Source organism: Filobasidium floriforme (assembly GCF_021052385.1).
Source record: "Filobasidium floriforme strain CBS 6241 chromosome Unknown HD553scaffold_18, whole genome shotgun sequence".
Lineage (NCBI taxonomy): Eukaryota > Fungi > Basidiomycota > Tremellomycetes > Filobasidiales > Filobasidiaceae > Filobasidium > Filobasidium floriforme.
In genome coordinates this window covers 637,608-658,286 of record NW_025763639.1, presented here as the reverse complement: position 1 = coordinate 658,286, position 20,679 = coordinate 637,608, and the positions used below count along the sequence as shown (strand labels likewise).

Sequence of the window (20,679 nt, the reverse complement as noted above, 5' to 3'; positions counted from 1 at the left end):
GGCGAGCGACATCGATTCCGCCATCGTCGAGCCCTTCTTAAACTGTATGCGATTCAATGGTATCGAGAGGGAAGATCTAGTTACTCTGGTATAGGTACGATGGGCTGTGTGCTTGTTTCAGATCGAGTAGATGACGCTGATGTAGTTGATCACCCGAATGAACGCTGGACTGGGTAAACGTCAATTTTCAGCCTATCGCTACCCTTTATGAGAGAAGTCACCAGGATAACTTACAGGTAGCGACTGGACTGTGCTGAGCGATGATGTCGCCAACAAGGAACAGGAGTAAGGTATAGTGGCACCTCGTACGAGTCTTGTACGAGTACTCTAAACGGTATACTTCTTTCGACGAGCGGTGGACATCTAGCCACTGGGTATGATCGTTGGGCTGCTCGCCGATCCAGCGGGTGGGGGCCCGCAGAGTAGCCGACGAACTGAATATGTGTCGTTTGGGGATGTCGAAGTATATGGTTGTGTATAAGGTATCGGTGGCGTGATACGTGATATCGATGGTATGTTCAAGTCCAAAGTCGAAACATGGCAAAGCGATCGGAATCCGACTTTTCACGATTCCTTGATCATCGAATCGAAATGATCGGCCATTGCTTTCTTCCCATCAATCCGATCCACCTTGCCATCAATCCCTTTCGCTCTTCAATCTGAATCACGTCGATCACGCGCGCTACCAACAAACAAACGTTTCAGCCGTCGTCGTCGGTAGTTTGTTTTCCTCGTTGTTATTGTTGAGCCTAACTCCGACCCGAAAAACAACAATCAGACAGGATCACGATTCGCAGTGCACGACAATAGACACTAGGCATTATGGCAACGCAATCGAGAAGCTTCTTCCTGAACAAGAAGGGTATATAAGACTATCTTCATCACATACTTTTCGTCGTAAACAGCGAAGCTAGAAACTTTACCATACTTTACCCAGACTTGACAAGATCACCCATACTTCTCACATCATCATGTCCCTATCTCCATTCAAAGTCTTTCAGCGCTTCAAGGAGCTTTTCGCCGGTCGATCCCCCAGCGTCGCCGCTGCGATTCGCGAGGCCGAGAAACGTCAGCCTGCGGCCGCCTTCAAACCTCCTGTCGTCAAGGTCATCGGTCCAGGGGGAATTGAATTAACCCGGAAACATAAATTTGTCTCTGCATATAAAGACGAAAATAGTAAGTATAACGGGATCGCTACGTTCACGCAGATCGGCTTCTCACGAGGGTGTCGGCTTTGCAGGCGATTACATACAGCTCAGGGAGAACGGTAGCGCGGGGCAGGAAACCACAGGCAAGAACAACATGACCGTTTATAAGAGTTGTTGGTGAGTTGCAACTCTGGAGAACCGAACGGGATCATCGCGATCCGCTGACCGGTGATGCGCGGGTGTCTGGTTTTGATAGCGATGGAGCTTATGAATACTACTGGGGCGAGGGGTTTCACTATTGGAACAACGGTCTTCCTGGTTGTAAGAGCCTTCTACCCAGTTTCCGAGGTTCTCCAGCACTAACGTTTTACCTGTACGGCTACGCGAATAGACCAGGCTTCGGCCCGCTTGACCTATCCTGATGGGTCCGTCAAGATCTATCTCCCGCAAGACTGCCCCCAGAATCGCGGAAAGGACCTCATGTAGCGCGTCCGCTACTGCGCATCATGCGTCGACGGGTCTGCTCTAGGGATGAGACAGCTCGTCCAATCTATTCCCTACATTTACGTTCTCTAGACTGCTTTCTGATTATCATCTTGATCGCCGTCTGAACCTTGATATACATACATATGCGAATCCACGACGACTTTACGATTCGCACTTTTCTCATGTTTCACTCCTTCTTCAATTTGCCTCCGCCGGGGCCACGCCCTTTTGTCTACAACAGAGAGGTCAAGCGACAGCCGCGATATGTCGCGATATCGCCAATCTTGATTACCTGACTCCGTATCAAAAGGAGTCCAAGAATTCAAAAAGTTGATACGGACCGAGGTCACAAGTGGATCTGTGAAAGTACAGTATAACGGAACATGTCCGGAATGGCTGATGCGGGAATCTTCGGCAAAGATTGTCGAAGCGTTACCGAGATCCACCCAAAAGAAAGGAAGAAGAAAAGAATCAGAAAGGGCAGGATACACGCTAAGCATACGAAGAGGGATCTTACGGCTTATGGCTTATGGTATGATCGATCCCTTTGCAGCGTCAGCGATCCTTGACATAACTCACAGTTCATAGGCCTGGAGAGAAATTTGTGGTTACTAGCCAATGAAAGGATATTCTGTACATCCCCACTTTCTTGTTCCTTTTTCCTATTTTGAATTGATTAACTGTATAACTGTACTATCTTAGATCTTCTGTGTGATCACAGATCAACATGATCGAACGTCCCCAACCATTTCTATCGTGCCTGAACGAGATGTAGCATTTAGCATTATCGCTTAGAAAGAATACCCTCCTTTGGGTCGCTTAGACTTGATTCAATAGAGATACAGTCAAAAGGAGGCCTCCTGCTTGAGTCCTCGCCCGGTTGTGCGAATCAGCCATCACACCATAACCATCCTGTGCCCCTTACTATCCGATTGGGCGAGAGGAGCAGCATCGTGTGTTTCAACCTTCTTTGCAGAATATATAAACTGGCCTCTACGATCTCTATACATGCTATACACGATGTTCGTGATCACGTGGGTACATACAGGCTGTTCCAGTATAAAGTATAACAAGCTGTAGCTCTAGTTGCTATGTCTCCTCCTCCTCCTTCTTCTCCAAAGACGTGTCCCAATTTCAGCAAGTCTATGCAGTTCGATGAACTTGTCAGAGGCATACTGGAGGTCGACCCCACCATTGAGCCAAAGTATCTTTTGGCGAAGGAGCAGGAACCTCGTAAGCCGCATATATACGTGAAGGGTGAAGACTACGACTACGAGATATTCGGACGGGTGAACGATGTAGAGGGTAAGCACCACCGCTGCAGCAATCTGGTTATAGCCCACAGAGCCTGCGGACTAAGCTCGGCAAGACAATAGGTGGTGAATTAGCGATCAGACATTATCATGGCAAGCGGCCCATTGAGATACATTGGTCACACCCGTAAGATTTGACTTCGTTCACCTCGGACTCATTCCCTCTCCAACTAAGTGTCTTAACCATCAGTGATGGATCCTTCGAGTATATTACGAGATTCCGCAGATATTTCGGACAGGGGCAACCCACCCAACAGAAAGGTAAGAGTACACGAGACTGTACTACACGCCCTTCCGAGCTGATGAACTGTATGGGATCGACCGGAACCAGCGGAAGATCAGCTACTCGTATTCATGAAGAGCTTGAAGCTCGATCACGATCTCTTGAAAAGCTCCAGGCAAGAGGCAGTCGCCCAGCCGGAAACTGTCCTCGAAAAGACCGAAAAAGTCGAGCGGATCGACGGGTCCGAGATCACCCAGAGGTTCTCGGCAGCGAAGATCGACAACGATGGCAACGCTATTTATGAAGGAATCGAGAGGATTGAGCGGATCGGGAAGATAGAGAGGATCGATAAAATCGAGAAACTTGCCAAGGTCTAGCGAGGCAGGATGCAATATGCTCTATCTGTTCTAGATCACAAGCTGCCTTCAACGACCTCGCCCGTGCCAACAATCTTCTTCCACTCCTCATGCGCCTTGGCCTGAGCATCCCATTCCTTCTTCAGCTTTTTACTTTTAGCTTTCGTAACATCTTCACCCTTGTCATCCTTGGTCGGAAGACCGTTTTCGTCCCACGCTGTGTAAAGACCTGCGTCCACATGTGGCGGCCTGAACATCTCGAGCGGCGATATCTTCGACTTTTCTAGCTTGGCCAGACGCTTCTGCTCCTCTGCAGCGGCGGCGGCCGCCTTTCGTGCGAGCTTGGCTTCGATCGCTGCCTTCTTCTCATCTCTAGCTCGACGCAGATCATCGGCGGGAGCGAGTTTGACTAGAGCATGTCCATCTGTCGTACAAGTCGGACTATCAGACTGTGCACAAATTCGCAAGGCAAATATTGGGCTTACCTTCTTGGTCATCCAAGGCGACACCGAGATCAACCAATTCGTTATCTCTCAGTCGGTCGCAGAGTTCCAAAAAGTCTTTTCCGGTAGCACCTCCCAAGGCCAGCTTTCGGAGATCATCACGGAAGGTGGACAATGTGCGTAAATATGGCATGAGGATGGCTTCCCGCTAGCAGATACCAGACCGATTAGCAAACGCATCTGAAGCTCTTGCTGTTTTTCACTCACGTCAACGGTAGTCTCCTCCTCCTGTCCAGCCTTCATCGTTTCTCCCCACCCGATCGCACCGTCCTGATGAATCGCAGCACCTTCACCGAGTCCAAACATCTTGAGCATCCTGGTGATCCACTGAGCCACAGATTTGACGGGCTCGATATTACGAGGCCTTGGCCGAGCTTGCAGATACACGTTCGCGGAGCTGACCAGCTCTGTGAGCACGATAAGCGCTTCTGGTGTGTTGAACGAGTCGCAAAGGGCTACTCGTAGGCTGTGCTGGGACTTGTGCAGGCTGGAAACAAGATAAAGTCAACTCGGCGAACTGGCCAGACGTCATTGCTATTAGTCGCTTACTCTTCCAGCAAGCGCTTCTCAAGGTCTTCATGGTAATGATATCCATCTGATGGCGCTAGAGTGTTCTCAAAGTCGGCGACTTTGGCTTTCACTTTCCGGAAAAAGTTCTGTTCCATACAGTGAGGATTAGCGTCGCACTTGCCAAGGCAGACCTTATCGACTCACGTTGAAGGTCTCCTCGATATTTTCCATTCCCGTCCGCGTGCCGTCTGTCAGGTCCATCTTCGAACTCCACGTTTGCATCATGAAGGCCAATCGAAGTTGTCTTGGGCTCCAGGTTTGTAGTGCTTCCTAGATGAGGGTAACGTGGAGCTGACCGGTCAGACCTTCATTATGCCTTGATTTTAACTTGCTAGACAACGAACCTCTATTGTGATAAAGTTTTTGAGCGATTTGCTCATTTTGAGTCCTTGAATGTGCAAGTGACCGGTATGCAGGAAGTAGTTGACCCATTGGCGGCAGTCATGGTATGCCTATTCATCCGGCAGCGATATAATCAGCATCGCAACGAAAAACAAAAGACCGCAGATACTGACCTCTGATTGCGCAATCTCGTTGTCATGGTGAGGGAACATCAAATCCACTCCACCGGAATGAATATCCATCCGTCGCCCGAGCACTTCGCTAGCCATCACCGAGCACTCGATGTGCCACCCAGGTCGTCCGGGACCCCAGGGCGAAGGCCAAGTGGGCTCGCCAGGCTTGCAAGACTTCCAAAGCGCGAAGTCGGCCGAGGAACGTTTCGTTCGACCTGTCGTTAGCGAGCCTTCGGCACAGTTATCAAGTTCTATCAGTCTGAAACCCCCGAACATTTCACCTAGTATACAACGCTTACCTTCACCCTCCTCCAACAATTCCCTGTTGCCCTTGCTCCACGGTGCCAACTTGGCATAGACGTGCTCGAAGTCCTCCTCCTTTTCCTTGCCCTTTCCATTCTTGGCGCCCTCGAAAGCTTCGACGTCGAACCAGACGTTTCCCTCCTGAACATAAGCGAACCCGTTTTCGATGATCTTCTCGACGAAGCTGACGATTTCAGGAACGTATTCCGAAACTCGGGTGACCGTGTCGGGTGGCAAAATTCGAAGCTTGCGCATGTCCGAGTTGAAAGAGTCTTCCCAATGAGCGGCCAAAGCACGGAAAATGGCAGGATCGGTGACGGTGTGTCCGTCCTGCAATATGGGGAAGATTAAACGCCAATAAGCGAGCGGTCCGAAAGCTAGATATAAGTTCTCTTTACTGACCTTTTTGTCAAGATACCATGAGAGAACATCTTTGGCCATATCGATGGCCTCGTTGGCATCTTTTGCGGTCTCGATGCCCGCCTTGGCGGATTGCTACGATGAGGACAAAGTCAGTCTCGTATTTAGTGCAAGATCTTGCTTCCATAATGATACGAAAAGAGATTGACTCACAAGGCTGCCCAAAATCAACCCAAACTTTTCTTCCTTCTCCCTCATCTCCTTCGCCCACGCCGCATCCGACTGATCCTTCTTGAACAACCTATCCAGAGTCGCAAGCTCGGTCTCACCCTGCTGAGGCGCATCGGTCTCTTTGAGTACTTTCAAGAGTTTCGAGCTCAAGTAGGCGGAAAAGGCGGTCTTGATGTCGCCTTTCAAGGTTTCCGACAGGGTAGGGTTGGCATCTCGGAAAGCTTTGAGAAGATGCTGTTCCCTTGCCCTGACAATGATCTGTTTTTACATGATCATGAAAGCAGGATTACACTCGGTCAGCTCGTGTTCGGTAAAACTCGTGACTATAGGCGCACCTTGTCGTCCAAGTCGGTCACGTTCTGGACAAAGTTGACGTCGTAGGCAAAGAAATCTCTCAAGATCCTCCTAATGATATCCTGAGTGAGGTAGTTTCGAGCATGTCCCATATGTGCCGAGTCATAGACGGTAGGTCCACAGTTGTACCAGTCGACCTGACGTCCCTTGAGAGGTACAAAGGGATCCTGTGTCAGATAGCAGACTGGTTAGACAAGGATCCTACCGAGGAGGAGCCAGCTCTTCGACTTGCCTTTTTGCGGGTCAACGAGTTGTAGACTTTGAGAACGGGCTCCTCGACCAGAGGTTTTGGGACCTGCCATTCCGGCTGGGTTACTTTGGTACTAGCGGCTTGAGCCATCTTACAAGAGTGAGGACGGAGTTGAGAGTAGGTAATAGCTTGGTTTCTAGACCGGAACTTGATGGCCAGGCGAGCAGATGAAGGGAGTATCGAACTTGGAGAAACGAGTGTGGTAGTTCTTGACAGAGTTTGTACGCCTCGAAGTAGCATCCAGCTCGTAAATTTGACGATCCGGGTTCGCGAATGACGGATAATTAGCTCCAATCTACTTTGATTCCGATCCTGTCTCGGGCCTAGGTGGTGGAGATGTCTCGATTTCGCATAGCACCAGTCTGAAGGGAGGTAGTTCTGGATAAAGGTTGATCAAGTCAGACATTTCACCTTCGATAGGAGCGGCTCTGGGTGATGCCGTAATTTGCATCCGCGTCGCCTTCGCTCCGGAGACTTCGAGCTTCCACATCGATAGTGTCCATCTCAATCCTATTGCACGTTACCACCTTTGGAGGCAGGGTTCCAAGAGCTACCATATAGACACAAGCCCGATAGACTTGACTAAGATTGGAACCTGCAGGATTCTGTCTGGACGTTTCCCTCGGCTTGACCGCGCTTCTTCTCGAAATGTCGCAAACGACGACGATCCTGCGGATATGTCTGCTCTTGCTGGCCAGTCTAGCTTGTGTACTCGCACAGCAGGATTACTACAAGACTCTGGGAGGTGAGCTCCATAATCAGGCTGTTATTAATCGCCAAGAAGTGTGCTAAGCCAAATCGATCAATGTAGTCTCGAAGAGCGCTGGAGAATCCGAAATCAAAAAGGCTTACCGCAAGCTGTCTCGGAAATACCATCCAGACAAGAACTCTGCGCCTGATGCCGAAGAAAAGTTCATCTCCATCTCGGAAGCCTATGAAGTCCTGTCAGACGAGGACAAGAGGTCGATATACGATCGATATGGGCACGAGGGGTTGAAGCAGCACGAGCAGCAGGGCAATCGAGGTGGGGGGCATCATAACCCCTTTGACATGTTCAGTCAATTCTTCGGAGGAGGGGGTCGAGGTCCTCAGGAGAGAAGAGGGCCGGATATGCAGGTCAGAATGGACGTCGAGTTAAAGCACATGTTTGTTGGGAATTACGAGGAGGTCAGTGACCTGCGTGCGCGGTTTTGAGCTCGGTCAGTTCGGCTAAATCGACCGTTCCTTGCCGGTACCCTACAGTTCACCCTCCCTCGCAAGACCTTGTGTGATCATTGTCGAGGATCCGGGGCCGCTTCCGACTCTGATATTCACACGTGCAAGACCTGTCGAGGTGCTGGTGTCACCATCCAAAAGGCTCAGATCTTCCCTGGAATGTTCACCCAGATGCAAGCGACATGCAACACCTGTCACGGAAAGGGCAAGACGGTAGCCAAACCGTGTCCTCACTGCCGCGGACAAAAGGTCGTACAGAGCGACAACAACCTCAGCTTCTACCTACCTCCAGGCGCTCATGAAGGCTTCGAGATGTTGTTCGACGGGGAAGCGGACGAGAGCCCAGACTGGGATATCCCCGGCGACGTCCTCGTCAAGGTGTACGCGCACAAGGACGCCGAGTGGAGGAGAAAAGATGCGGGGCTATATCGCAGAGAGATCATCGGGGTCGATGAGGCACTGTTAGGGTTCGAGAGGAATCTGACACATCTGGATGGCAAGACCGTAAGGATCGCTCGCCCGGGGACTACCCAGCCAGGTCACGTCGATGTCATCAAGGGAGAGGGAGTGAGTTTTTAAGGTTGGGATAGTACGGGCGACCCTTGCTGATATCGAGCTTCCATAAATCAGATGCCAGCACATGCTCATCTACCGCATGGTGACCTTTATATCGAGTACTCAGTCGTCATGCCATCGAGCGTTTCAGATTCGACAAGAGACGGTAAGCAGACGCGAATCGAGATGGTGTGTTGCACCATGCTGAACTGGGACCCCTACCCCTCTCAGCTCTGGAAGCCGTGTTTGCCAAGACTCGATCGAATAGACATAGAGACGAGTTGTAGCATTTACTATACAGCATTACCATTGGCATGGGTCTTTCTGCTTACGTAATCTTGTGAAGGGTGGAGGTCGAGATTTCAGGTCGAGGTACTTGCAACTCATGTCATGTATCAATTCTACTCTGTCTACTGCTACCTACTACTCGAGGGATCTCGAATATGGAATACAGCCTTACGAACCAATCATGTCTCTGGTCAAGGAAGTCACCGAGAGGTCGAGCGCATCGTCTGCTGCACCTCCTGCACCCCCAACTCCGTCCCAATCCGGGTTTCCTCAGGTTCAACATCGGTCACAACGGATATCTCAGTTCAAGAGAGCGAGAGGAGCTGCAGCGGCCGGGCCGTCAGCTCGGCCATACTCGAATGCGCCGCCTGTAGTGCAAACAAGTCGTTTTGATGGTCCAGCTTTCAAGACGGGAAGCGAGCCGGACCTGGCGGAAAGGGAGGCTACAGGCCGGTCCACTCAGGATCTCCTCAAGGATTGCCAGGACGAGAACGATGCCAAGATCGCCGGGATGTCACGGTCAGAGAGGGATCATGAGCTAGAAGAGCTCGAGTCGATGATTTCTCCGGATCTATTGGCAATGCTAAGATCTAGGGCTGAGAAGAAGGCTCAGCAGCAAACTTCCGGACCGTCGAGCTCTGGGGAAGAGAAACCGTCAGAGGAGGTCGTCTCTTCGTCGGGCGGCGAGCCGGATGCCGAGACTCAGCAGGTCGAGGAAGGAGAGCCTGATGAACAAGACGAAACTTTCGCCGAATCAGCAGGTGTAGGAGCAAAGAAGCCTGGTGAGTGGATTTTGAAGCGTTGATTGATGAGTTTCGCCATAGCTGAGACCTCGAATTTCCAGGCGCTCAGGCCAAAGTCAGGTTCGCTGAAGATCCCGTGCCCTTACCACCTTCTGGCTCGGAACACGAAACCACGATCGACGAACTGTCGCCGAGCTATATTCATCAACGCTACTTTCCTAATCAAGCTGCAAACCCAGCCGAGCTCGAATGGATCCAGTCAACTAGTAGACCTGGACCTGCAGCCACAGAAGGGTCGTCGACACATCAGACTCGCTTCGACTTTTCGGGCAAGCCTTTGACAGTGGCTGAATCCGAGGAAATGGCGGCACACAAAGGATTGCACCACCATGGGGACGAATCCGGCCGAGCGGGGTATACCGTGGACGAAATCATTCAGCTGTGCGCTAGCACCTTTCTGCCACAGAGAACGATGATGCTGGGCGTTCTTGGCAAGGTGTTGAGCCAACGGGATACATACCCTGAAGCTGTACGAGAGCAGATCAACGAAAGCAAGGTGCAGAAACGAGGGATCGACGTGATCGTCGGGGTCCTGTGTTCGGCCGAGAAGAACGCTGGGGTCCTTCGGGAAGCCATCACTGCCCTGTACGCGTCTATGGGCAGTAATCCCAGGTCTGCGATCGAGGGCAACGGTCTCTCGGACGACGGTCTGATGAACGATCCCGAACATCTTGCCCATACTGCGGCATGGGTCAAACTTCTCCCCCTCCCTGCGATACTGGATCGAATCTTTGGAATGCTCGATCAGCCTGTCCGTTTCTCCCATCTGTCCTTGACTTCAATCCGTCAACTCGTCGGCATCTTGCTCAACATCTCGCTCAGTTCTGTGCAAGCCTCGAATGAGGTGGCCCTGATCGTACCACGGTTACTGCGAAACTTTTTGGGCAAGCTCGAGTGGCCCCGACCAACGGGCGACCGAGAGACCGCTGATGGGCGGATCGAGGCTGCCATTTCGCTGCTCGTGATACGCCTGCTAAGATCCTGCACAACGGCTTCGAGATCCGCAACAAAGAATCTTTTAAACGTAGGGGCATATGACGTACCACTCAAGTTCTTGTACTTTGCTCCATGGAGCGGAGCTTCCGCTTCATCTACCGATACGGAGGCCTGGACTTTCGCCGGACTCATCATAGATCTCTACGAGAAACTGGCGCGTTACGGTCTCAATGGCACCCTGTTGAGTAACACCTCGGAGATCTGGGTTGCGCTCGGGGTTTGGGTCGCTCGCCGTGAACATAAAGACGATCAACCGGAGATTCTCTACACGACCCGGGCTTACCTCAACCTGCTGCGCGTCTGGTTGGTTTCTGCTAAGGACCCGCATAGTCTGGAACATGAGCACGATCTCATCTGGACCCAGATATCCAGCTACGGTTGGCAGGATGAGGCGGAGCACGTGCTGCGCGCTTTATGGCCTTCTCAAAACGTCGAAATGAGTGCCTCGATTTGGGAGACAGCAACGGCCGCTGTTGGAGTCTTGACGGCATGGATCAGAGGGTGCGAGCTGAATCACGAGCGAAATGGAAACGATGACAAGGTGGCATTGAAGACGGCTTTGCAAGAGGTTGAACCTCTGCAAACCCTGCAAACGATCCTGTCTAGCGACCTCAAGGCGAATACCGAAGAATCTCAGCTACGTGCCATGTTCGCGGCTCGTTTAACCGAGCTGCTCGGTACCCTAGGACTGTCCGCATTCCGCAAGGCCGATGATTTCGATATCGCGAATTGCTTGAAAAAATTGCTCGAACCGGAGGCAGGAAATACGAAGACGACAACTTCTTCAGCCATCAATGTCCTCTCATACCAGCTGTTGATCTTGCAACGATCTCTCCCGCCCGCCGAGTTCGCTCGAGCTGCGGTCCCCATCATTGAAGCGGCTCGGCCGGGTGAGGAAGACCACGCCATGCAGCTTGTGGACAAACTGCTTGATCTAGCCTGGCCGGACGAGATTATCGAACAGGTGGGACATCGCCACGGCCTCTACATTCTCAGACCATTCCTACATTACGGTATACTACCAGATCTGGAACACCTTGCGACACCAGAGACACCGCTATCGAACATGCTCAGAGCAACCGCTACGTTGCGCGTGTCTGATCGGAACCAGAAAGCAGTGGAAGGCCTACCATTGCGATCGGATTGGGTTTACATCGCTTTGGAGCAGTACTTGCGACGGGAGTCGTCTACGGTCTTCAAGCAACTTCCTCCAGCTTGGGACGCGAGTCGCTTGGAAATGGTACGGGCGACACTGACCCTAGCCAGTCTCGTGCAGCGATTCAGTCGGCAGTCGCAGAGTCGCTCGACCGTCATTCTAAATGCAATGAAGGTATTCCTCCTCGAGGGAGCGAGGGATGTGGAAAGGAATGACGAGATGTTCCGAGACCCTGTAGTCTCCCGTCTTCTACAGGAGATGGTTACGCCCTGTTTGCAGCCACAAGCTAGCCTACCACAAACCAGGCTCGACGAGGTTTCCACATCGATCACTCCGGCAGAAACAACCTTCCTACAGATCTACGGCGACTTTGTCCAGCTTTACGACGCCATGTCCCTTTCAGACGTTACGTTCAGCCAGCTTTTGTTGGTTCCTATCTCTCAAGCTTATCCCATCGACTATCGCCAGCTTGTATGGTCAGAGCAGCCTTCGGTTCTGCGATCAGTGAGGCTCTCGAAAGAGCAGGTGCTGCTGGAGACAGGTTCTCTTATGCCATATTACGAGCCACACGAAGAGGATCCCGACATGTTGTTTGCGTATTTACAAGCCCTCACGAAACAATGGGTGACCAAGGCAAATCAGCCGTTCCTCTATTCCGTTGCTGTCCACCACCTTGCTGCAGCAGTGCAGAGTGGAGACAAGGAGGCCCACCACACGCGACTATTGGCGGGGATCGAGCGAGACCTCAAAGGAGAAGTCTTGAGCGATATTCGAGCCTAACAAGATGATGTATCATACAGATGTACTACAGCGTAGTGATCGATCATCATTTAGCGTCCCCGAGCTACATCCGGCTAATCTTCCTCATCCCAATCCTTCGCATTCTCCTCGATGTCTCTTTTCTGAGGTGGGGTATAAGAACCCGTGATGTGATCGAGTTTGTGAATCCCCGAGCCAGTTGACACCGGTGGTTCAGGCCGACTCGAAGGACGAGCAAGCGATGGCGTTCCCGACATTCGCGAAGGGTGAACTTGGGGGCTAGAGGGACGCGAGAGCGATGCACTCCCCCATCCTCTGACGGGGTTTGGGGCGATAACCGAGCTAGGTCCAGCTAAACTGGCAAAGGAAGCCTTCTTCATATCGCCCAACCCGCCTAGTTGACGCTTTGCAGCTGGAGGAGCACCGGTGGCAGCAGAAAGGAGTGGATTCGGGATTCGACTGTCGATCCGTCGACGGAGCTGCACACTCCGGTGTGGGTCTGCGTCGACAAGCTCGGTTCCAAAGCGGTAGACTTCGGCGAGCCCCAGGATGAATTGACGTTTGTGAGCGGGGGTATGAGGTAACAATGTCGCTTGTTTTGGTCCCATAAAGAAGTCGTTGAAGGCCTTTTCGACGGTAAGCACAAAGGCGTGATTGGCGGTTGCGAAAGTGCGCAGTTCGGCGGGATACTCCACGAGCTTTTCCGAAGGTTTGATCCCAAGGGCTTCTGCCAACCTGGCGTTACGTTGACGTTGAGCGCACTCGGAAACGCACTTGAGTTGTACGGATTCCCGTGAGACCGGGTTGCCCGTGCATGCCCCGCAGGCTGTTCGCTGCTTTACGTGGCCGCAAGGACAAGTCTGATCCACAGTCGCACTGCAAGGTTCATCCTCGGGACAAGCGGAAGGAGCGTGGCAAGTGATCGGACAGGGGTGTTTGCTATATGTGCGGGAGTAGGCTTAGCAGCGGTTTCGACAGTGTTTCGGATAGGGAAACTTACCAAAGTCGCTTGGGCTTCTGGCAAACCTGCTGGCAAGGCTCCTCGCAATCTCCAGCCGAATGACATGGCTTCATGCAGTGATGGTAACCGCACGAAAGTAACCTGGCAGAGAGAGGGATAAGCACATGCGAACCCGCTAAGGTTCCAATGCTTTCATCTCGACTCACGAGTTGCAAATGACTCCGCAGGTCACCTTTTCCTGACTACACCTAACGTTCTTCACCTCATTCTTGCCGCATGCACACTTCTTGGTCGTCAAGTAGGGGCATGGAGGACATGCTTCGGTCTCATGGCAAGTATGCGGAACCTTGGGATGGCCGCATTCCGGGGCAGGTCGGGCACAAGGATACGTGCAATCGATTACCGTACCGCAACGGATGGGTGGATGGATGACGGTACGTCCACAGTTGCAGCCAAGCTGTAAAGGAAAACAGAGTAAGCAAAAGGGTTCATAGTCATTCCGAGGTGAAACGGAACGAACCTCCTCGTAGCTCGCTTCTAGACAGGGCGGGCACGGGCCGCGATGATCGGGCTTGGGGCAATGATGCACGCCGCACGTCAATACTTTGTTGCAAGGAAGACTGCAGGTATGTAGACCCGCTTCGTCGTCACCCAAAGCAGCAATATCTCGCTTCTTTCCCTTGAACTTGGCCTGGTACGAAAGCGGACAACAGAACCTGGCACATTCGTGGCGTCCGCAGCTATACAATACGTGAAGCAAAGTCAGGAAACCACGACTCTGCATTGCCAGTAGCGACATCGGAACTCACCTCCTCAATGCTTTGCACACCCTTTCGCAAAGCACTTCTTGCCCTTGTTTCTCCATCTCCTGCCTTTCCGAGCAGATCATCTCGACCTTGCTGGAACCGCATCGGCAAGGAAGGACAACCATCTCTCTACAGGGCGTGCATTCGCCCTCGTGACAGAGTTTATCACACGGATGATCGCAGTCAGACCGCGGTCGATTGCACCTGAGAGCGCAGGTCGGGATCTTCTCTGTGCACGACATCCTTGAAGTGGATGTTAATTCGCCGAGCGGCGTTCGTCCACATGGACAATGTGTCACCAAATCGGGCGATCGTGGGCATTTCAAGGTTTCGAGAGGATGCGGGTGACATTCCTGCAGATGGAGAGGCTTGTTGTCAGTGTACAGGCAAGAGTTACGTGTTTCAAACCCAAAACGTACCTCTTGACACGTATGATTTCCGCAATCATACGGTCTCGCGCATACCCGTTCACATCCAAACCTTCCTTCCCAGGTATCCTTTCCGTCTCCGCAAGTCTGCTCCTCTCGCTTTCTCCATCCGCAATCTACCTCCCGCTCATCCACGCCGCAATAACACCGAACGGTCTCCTTCGCTGTGCACTTGGCGCAATCGCCATCGTGACAGAGTTTGTCACATGCATGCGCTTGACACGCCAGGAGCTTTTCGCAAGGCTCTTCGCATGCCGGTACAGGAACGTCTTTTCCCTTGGCGAGCGAACATTTGACAACGAGGTCCTTCTTGTGAGATGGACAGGGGATGACGAGTGGGACCTGACAAGGTGGACAGGGGCCAGGCTATAGAGGGCGCAGATCATTATCAGCCGCTGCAGAGTTTGGTCTCTCGCTCTCTCGCGCTTACGTGACACTGCAAGGGACAAGGGTGTCCACAGTAAGACCTATCCCTGGAACAGCTGTTCCCGCACGAATGGGGCAAGACCAGGCTCGAGCCATCCCCAGTCGTATCCTTCCCAACCGCTCCGTGACCAGTCGACAGGTTCTTGACCTTGCCGCAGTAACACTCGTACTTGTTGGCCTCCTTGACCCGCTTCTTCTGACAGCCGGGGCACCTCCAGGTGAGAACAGGTTCTTCCGGGTAGATCCGGGTATCCCTGTCTCTGGTCTTTTCTTTCGCTTCGGCGAGAGATCGGGAAGACCAGTCTTGAATGCACGAAAGGTGGAAGGGGGTGTAACAGCATGCGTTCGTGGTGATTTCACCTGGTACCACCGCCGATGTCGTAGGCGAGCAGGACCAGATGGGTTGTTGAGGTAAGATGGTCGAAAAGCACTGATAGCAAGCCAAGCGTGTCAGAAGATGAAAGGACACACACAACGGACGCCGCAAATACTCACGATCACACACTCCAGCCAGTTTCCACCGACACCACCAAGTCCTCTGACCAGCTTTGATACCAAGCCGTCTTCTTCATCCTTCATACCTCCCCATCCCCTGTATTTGCGCTCTGCAGCGGGGATAGCTCCGCCCATGACGGCTCTTTCCTGCATCTCCTCGAAATCCATAGTAGCACCCGATAAGTTGCCCTGGAAAGGCTTCCTCGTCCGAGCGTTCCGGCGGTAGTTGGGTTGAGGTTGGATCCGGGAACGAGCTTGGTTCTGTTGATCCTGTATCTGATACTGTACATTGGTAGAGGTCGACGATGCGGATGCCAGATGAGGCGGCTGATCCAGATTGCCTTGAGACTGAGACCGAGAATGAGTCTGCGGACGTCTGGCCTGATTGCCATTATTTTTGCCCCGCTGAGCTCGATCTCCAGGGACGAAAGGACCAGCCGAGGGATCCAACCTATCGTCCCCATTCGCCGTCTCGGTCAGCTGGGAGTTGAAACCCCGGCTCCTCGCCTGTCCACCACGTCGGTTCGTAGGCGCGTTCGAAGCCGAAGCATTCGAACCCGCCGTCGACCCGTTCGTGGGAACCCGACTCAAGGGCTGACTGCCGGGTTGAGTATCCCCATTCGTCTGGCCTTGAGCGGGCCTGTTTTGATGCCTAGGGGGGCGATTTCTTCGTTTCCCCTGTCCTTGTCCTTGCCCTTGCTGACCATCGGTGGAAGGTCCAGATTGCCCATTGGGCTGCTGCTGATGAGCCTGAACCTGAGAAGGAGGCGGTACTGACGCAGACCCATCTCCGTGAGTCTGGTTTCCTCGCCTAGCTCGATTCCCGCGAGCTCGTTGCTGCTGTTGCTGTTGTTGCAAGAGGTACGCCCCGGTCCCGGGCATGACGTCTCCGGCCTGCTCGCCACCGTTCGCCTGAGAAGGCCGTCTTCGACGGTTTTGGTTGTTGTGGTTGCCGTTGTTTCTGCGACCATGCTCGGATTGACCGGCAAGAATACCGCCATCTGGGAGACGGACTGGTTGTTGTGGAGCGGTAGTGGCGAGCGACATGATTTTCGAACCGATACAAAGAGGAGAGTCGAAAAGCGAAAGATTCGTTGCGTTCAAGTCCTTTTCCGTGAGTCTTTGAGTCTGTCTGTGATTTACTGATGCTGATGTTAATGGTGCTGCTGCTGCTGCTGCTGATGAGATGCTGTATGTCTATATCTCTATGCTTTAAGTGAGGCGAGACTGGCTGTCGTAACCGATATCGTAAGACCGAAAAAGAGGACGCTCTATGGAAAACCTCTGCCTGTTTCTTTCCTCTGCGAATGCTTTGTTCCTGCTTAAAGTGATATGTAGGTAGATGGATGGATTGGTGTATTCGCCACTGCTTGGGCGTAGAGACGGTTAACTCGAGCAGTTTATCAACTTCCCCGCCCCGGTATCGAGGAGTTCGCTCTCCTTTCGCCTCGTTCTACCAACTTCGCGCGGATCCGCCTCTTCCTCGACCCATTTCTGCTTAGTCATCATCATCCGCCAGTACTTGTGGCCATCTCTTCGTTCACAACATCGAGATGTCGTACCGTCGTAACAACGTTGAACGATTTAGAATCTCTGAGCAGATGGGCAGGTCAATGTCGATGCGGAGGTGCAAGTCAGATGGCCAGCGATATTATTATTATTGTGTGCTACTTTGTACATTGGCGTTCACCCGCCGATACATGACATCCCTCTCTACTCCTCGTCCCTTCCGCATCGCTCCCGAACCGACCGATCGGCTTAAAGGTCGAGGTTGTCGACCTTCTTCTCCTGAGCGTAAGCGTCGTTCTCGGCACCTCGGGTGGTAACGCCGGCCTCGTTGTCGAGAGTCTCTCCTCCACCGAGAGAGTCCTTCAGGTCCTCGACCTCGCCTACGAAGAACGATGACACCGTTATTAAGGTAAGCATAGGGTCTAGACAGAGACGGTCGAGGAATAGCTGGCTACTTACTCTTGGGAACAACACCGGAGACGGCGCTCTCAGCGTTTCGGGCGTCGTCCTTGGAGACATCGGCGGTGGTCTTGTCGGCCGAGTTGGTAACGGGGATGGTAGAGTTGGACATTGTGATGTGGTTTTGAAGTCGAGTGTGGTTTGGTTTGCTTGGGCAAGTGTAAAGAGATTTGTTGAGTAGAGCTATCGAGAAGGTGGAATGTTACGGTTGAGACTATCACCAACTCGCTCGTCCGACTATATACTCTTCGCTGGGATCGCTGACTAGTACTCAAAGGAGGTATGACGCACGAGGATCCACCGCAACGCATAAACGCTGGAACATGCTTCAACCATCAGATCGGGGGAATAGGAACGATGTGACGTAGGCGGAATGACATGACCCCATCCCACGGGGGACTCTGGATCGGGAAAACGCGATCGATCGAGAAAGACAAAGATCGCGCGACGCGTCGATCGCGTCATTTAGCTCGCTCGCTCGGTGACGCAAACGGATCCGGACCGAACCAGCTGGAATGTCATGAATGTCATCTGCCGCTTTTCAGGATCCGGCATGGTGATAGATCATGATAGATGGCTTGCGTATCACTTCGTGCGTAAAGACAACTCCTGCCTCGTCTCAATCCCTCCTCCTCTTCTTGTTCGCGGGAACCCCCAACCCCAGACTCTCCATCGTCGGCAACGTCCCCTCTGCTTGACTCTTCAACAAAAAGGCCTTGCAATCCTCGGCCGTCCCGCTAGGGTTGTCTAGCTGCCATCGGACCACTTCGAGCATGAGATACTTGGTCAACTGGGACGGCTTCAAGCCGAGCGTCGCGTTCAGCTCGTTGCCCTGCAGAGAATCGCTGATGATCAGCTTCGCAGGTCATAGAAACTGCAACACGACATTGATGACGAAGGCTCACATCGATTCTCGGTTTTTCTTCGATGGCCGATCCCAATCCCAATTCCTCGACCTTGGCAGTGTAGTCGTAATACCGCTTCATAACCTCCAAGACTCGCTCATCTGTCACGACACGCGTCGATTGTCAGAGCTTATAAACGCTGTATTCCGCGACTCTGACTCACTGGCCTGGATGTCATCGAGTTGGACATAAGGCAACAGGTCCATGATCATCGAGAACACGAGCGCGTTCGTCCAGGCGGTATCCGTTGCTGGATCATTGATGTACACCTCTCTCAGAATCAGCCCTGGACCAGAATCGTTGCATAAGGTCAATGAGACGTCCAAGGCGAGCTGGAAGTCAGTCATGAGTGACTCACCAAGCCCAGACCGAAGCCTTTCTGGTTCATGCGAGTGGAATGCTGGCGGTGATAGCTTGTCATGAGCGGCATACAGTCTGGCAACGGCTTCCCGCTCGGCGTTTCCTAGCTACTTGCCAAATCAAAGCCGTCAGGAAACTACTTTGACTTGAATATTCTGATTCTGAAAAAACTGACCTTGATCCCGTCCCGGATGACGACTTCGGCCATCGTCATATCTTTCTTCTTCTCCTTCAAAAGACCCCCTCGGTAAGGTAGCAGGGCGATCGCTAACCAGATGGCGTGCAACCTACGCTCGTTCAGCTTGGCGAACAATGCTGGATGGACGTGCGAGCGCAAGTCACCCGACATGATCGAGGTGAGGATCTGGCCGCCGAGAAGAGCGTCGCTGATGGGGTGAGGTGCGGGGAAAAAGTCTTTCGGGTCAGCGGGTTTCGCAGTTGGGATGACAAAGATGTGAGGGTATAGGTTGAGATTGGTAATGAGCTCGATGGCAAGGAGGGGATTCGGTCCTGTGTGCAGAGAAATATACATTAATGTGGAAACACCGAGTCTGGCGCCAGAAATCGACCTACCCTTGATCATCTTTTCCACCTCGATCCCCACTCGTTCACGAGAGATCCTCGTCCTTAGGCTTTCCTGTCACGTTCACAAGCCCGTCAGGTTGAATGACACAGGAACAGGGCAAGAACCATGCTTCCGAACGCTCACCATCAGAGTCTCGTCCCCCAAACACTCGGTGAGCTCCTTGTCAAGCGCATAGCCAAATCGACTGGCGAATCGTAGGCATCTCAGGATTCGAAGAGGATCGTCGTAGAACGTTTGTAGTGGTGGAAGCGGCGTCCGGATGCGGTGATCTGCTAGGTCGTTCATTCCCTGATGCAAGCGTAGAGAAAAAGTCTCAATAAGCTGCCTGTAGCCGAATTGAGGACGAACACCTAGCGACGCACCTTGCCCGTCCAATCCTCCACCGACTGGGTATGCACATTGTAGAACAAGGTGTTGATGGTGATATCTCGTCGCTCTGCATCTTCGAGGGGCGTGCCTATCCGCTGTGTCGACATTTCCCTCAGGAATCAGCCTGGAGAACGCTCAGCTCGAACGATACCGAACATGCACGTACCACTTCCGTGGGAATTCGACTACCATCCGCATATACCTCGCTTCGAAGCTGTACGAAATCACATTCCAATCCCAAGATCCGTGTAGTAGCAGTCTCCAGATGTTTACTTTGTTCAGGGTTGGCAGAGACCTTGCCGATGGAGGTGATCTCGATAGACTCGGCCGAAGGGACCGAACGAAGGTATTCTACGAAAGCTTGAGCGAAAGGGTAGCCTGCGCAGGAAGAAAGGGTGACGTCCAGGTCGTGGGAAGGAAGGCCAAGAAGCTGACATTGAAATCTCGGTCAGCGCAGTGCGAGACACTCTTCGTTTCATAATTTATTGCTCACCTTGTCCCGCACCCAGCCACCTGCTATTCGGCATTCTGTTGCCGGAATTTTGGGTTCTACATGAAACCTCCCTTCCCTCACGAAATCGTTGAGGTGACCGAAAAAGATGGCTTCCGTTGGGGACGGCTGAATCTGTTGAGGTTGCTGCGCGGGTTTGGGTATCGAGGTGGTCATGATTGATCGTCGTGGGAAATATGAAAGGTTTCGTGACCTGATAGCTCTCAGGATACTTGACATGCAGTCTTTTGGGGTTTAATATTGCGAACAATCAAGCACAGCAGCTAGATGCGGTATGCGAGTGGTGTCTTTGCGGGTCACGATCAGCAGTTCAGCATTCCATCAAAGCTCGATAAGTTGTGCTGCTACAAGATTATGAGTCATGAATCGCGCAAATCCCATTTCACGTGATGGTCGCCCGCTCGGTAGCCAGTAGCAGCAGCGTCAAGTTGCGCGAGTTGGGAACCGGGCAGCTGACATGCGTGACGACAAGATATACAG

The 20,679-nt window shown here is 52.5% G+C and overlaps 5 protein-coding genes across 5 annotated transcripts; 2 read left to right on the top strand and 3 right to left on the bottom strand.

Annotated features, from left to right (window-relative positions):
• Nucleotides 1-3,582: 3,582 nt before the first annotated feature.
• HD553DRAFT_275139 (tRNA synthetases class I (C) catalytic domain-containing protein) lies at nucleotides 3,583-6,702 on the bottom strand (the record flags this gene model as incomplete). The annotated part of the gene is made up of 12 exons (XM_046177892.1): nucleotides 3,583-3,950; nucleotides 4,012-4,177; nucleotides 4,237-4,516; nucleotides 4,579-4,685; nucleotides 4,744-4,869; nucleotides 4,944-5,051; nucleotides 5,115-5,344; nucleotides 5,414-5,747; nucleotides 5,820-5,912; nucleotides 5,991-6,266; nucleotides 6,344-6,546; nucleotides 6,591-6,702. 12 exons carry the CDS (start codon nucleotides 6,700-6,702, stop codon nucleotides 3,583-3,585), a joined length of 2,403 nt encoding a protein of 800 aa, XP_046034809.1.
• Nucleotides 6,703-7,158: 456 nt separating this feature from the next.
• Nucleotides 7,159-8,817, top strand: HD553DRAFT_315762 (DnaJ-domain-containing protein). The gene is made up of 5 exons (XM_046180531.1): nucleotides 7,159-7,357; nucleotides 7,424-7,779; nucleotides 7,855-8,394; nucleotides 8,458-8,548; nucleotides 8,614-8,817. Exons 1-5 carry the CDS (start codon nucleotides 7,261-7,263, stop codon nucleotides 8,667-8,669), a joined length of 1,140 nt encoding a protein of 379 aa, XP_046034808.1. The 5' UTR covers nucleotides 7,159-7,260; the 3' UTR covers nucleotides 8,670-8,817.
• Nucleotides 8,818-12,439, top strand: HD553DRAFT_298914 (uncharacterized protein). Its single transcript, XM_046178593.1, has 2 exons — nucleotides 8,818-9,452; nucleotides 9,515-12,439. The coding sequence occupies exons 1-2, from the start codon at nucleotides 8,852-8,854 to the stop codon at nucleotides 12,403-12,405; spliced, it is 3,492 nt and encodes a 1,163-aa protein (XP_046034807.1). The 5' UTR covers nucleotides 8,818-8,851; the 3' UTR covers nucleotides 12,406-12,439.
• On the bottom strand, nucleotides 12,440-16,867 carry HD553DRAFT_315758 (uncharacterized protein). Its single transcript, XM_046180530.1, has 8 exons — nucleotides 15,501-16,867; nucleotides 15,010-15,435; nucleotides 14,571-14,945; nucleotides 14,155-14,504; nucleotides 13,866-14,085; nucleotides 13,552-13,802; nucleotides 13,385-13,486; nucleotides 12,440-13,323 (listed from the first exon to the last, which is right to left on the bottom strand). The coding sequence occupies exons 1-8, from the start codon at nucleotides 16,545-16,547 to the stop codon at nucleotides 12,480-12,482; spliced, it is 3,615 nt and encodes a 1,204-aa protein (XP_046034806.1). The 5' UTR covers nucleotides 16,548-16,867; the 3' UTR covers nucleotides 12,440-12,479.
• A 1,111-nt stretch (nucleotides 16,868-17,978) lies between these two features.
• HD553DRAFT_315755 (uncharacterized protein) lies at nucleotides 17,979-20,491 on the bottom strand. The gene is made up of 10 exons (XM_046180529.1): nucleotides 20,182-20,491; nucleotides 19,855-20,118; nucleotides 19,682-19,783; nucleotides 19,443-19,607; nucleotides 19,307-19,370; nucleotides 18,909-19,243; nucleotides 18,732-18,840; nucleotides 18,537-18,659; nucleotides 18,374-18,474; nucleotides 17,979-18,300 (listed from the first exon to the last, which is right to left on the bottom strand). Exons 1-10 carry the CDS (start codon nucleotides 20,416-20,418, stop codon nucleotides 18,088-18,090), a joined length of 1,713 nt encoding a protein of 570 aa, XP_046034805.1. The 5' UTR covers nucleotides 20,419-20,491; the 3' UTR covers nucleotides 17,979-18,087.
• Nucleotides 20,492-20,679: the final 188 nt, after the last annotated feature.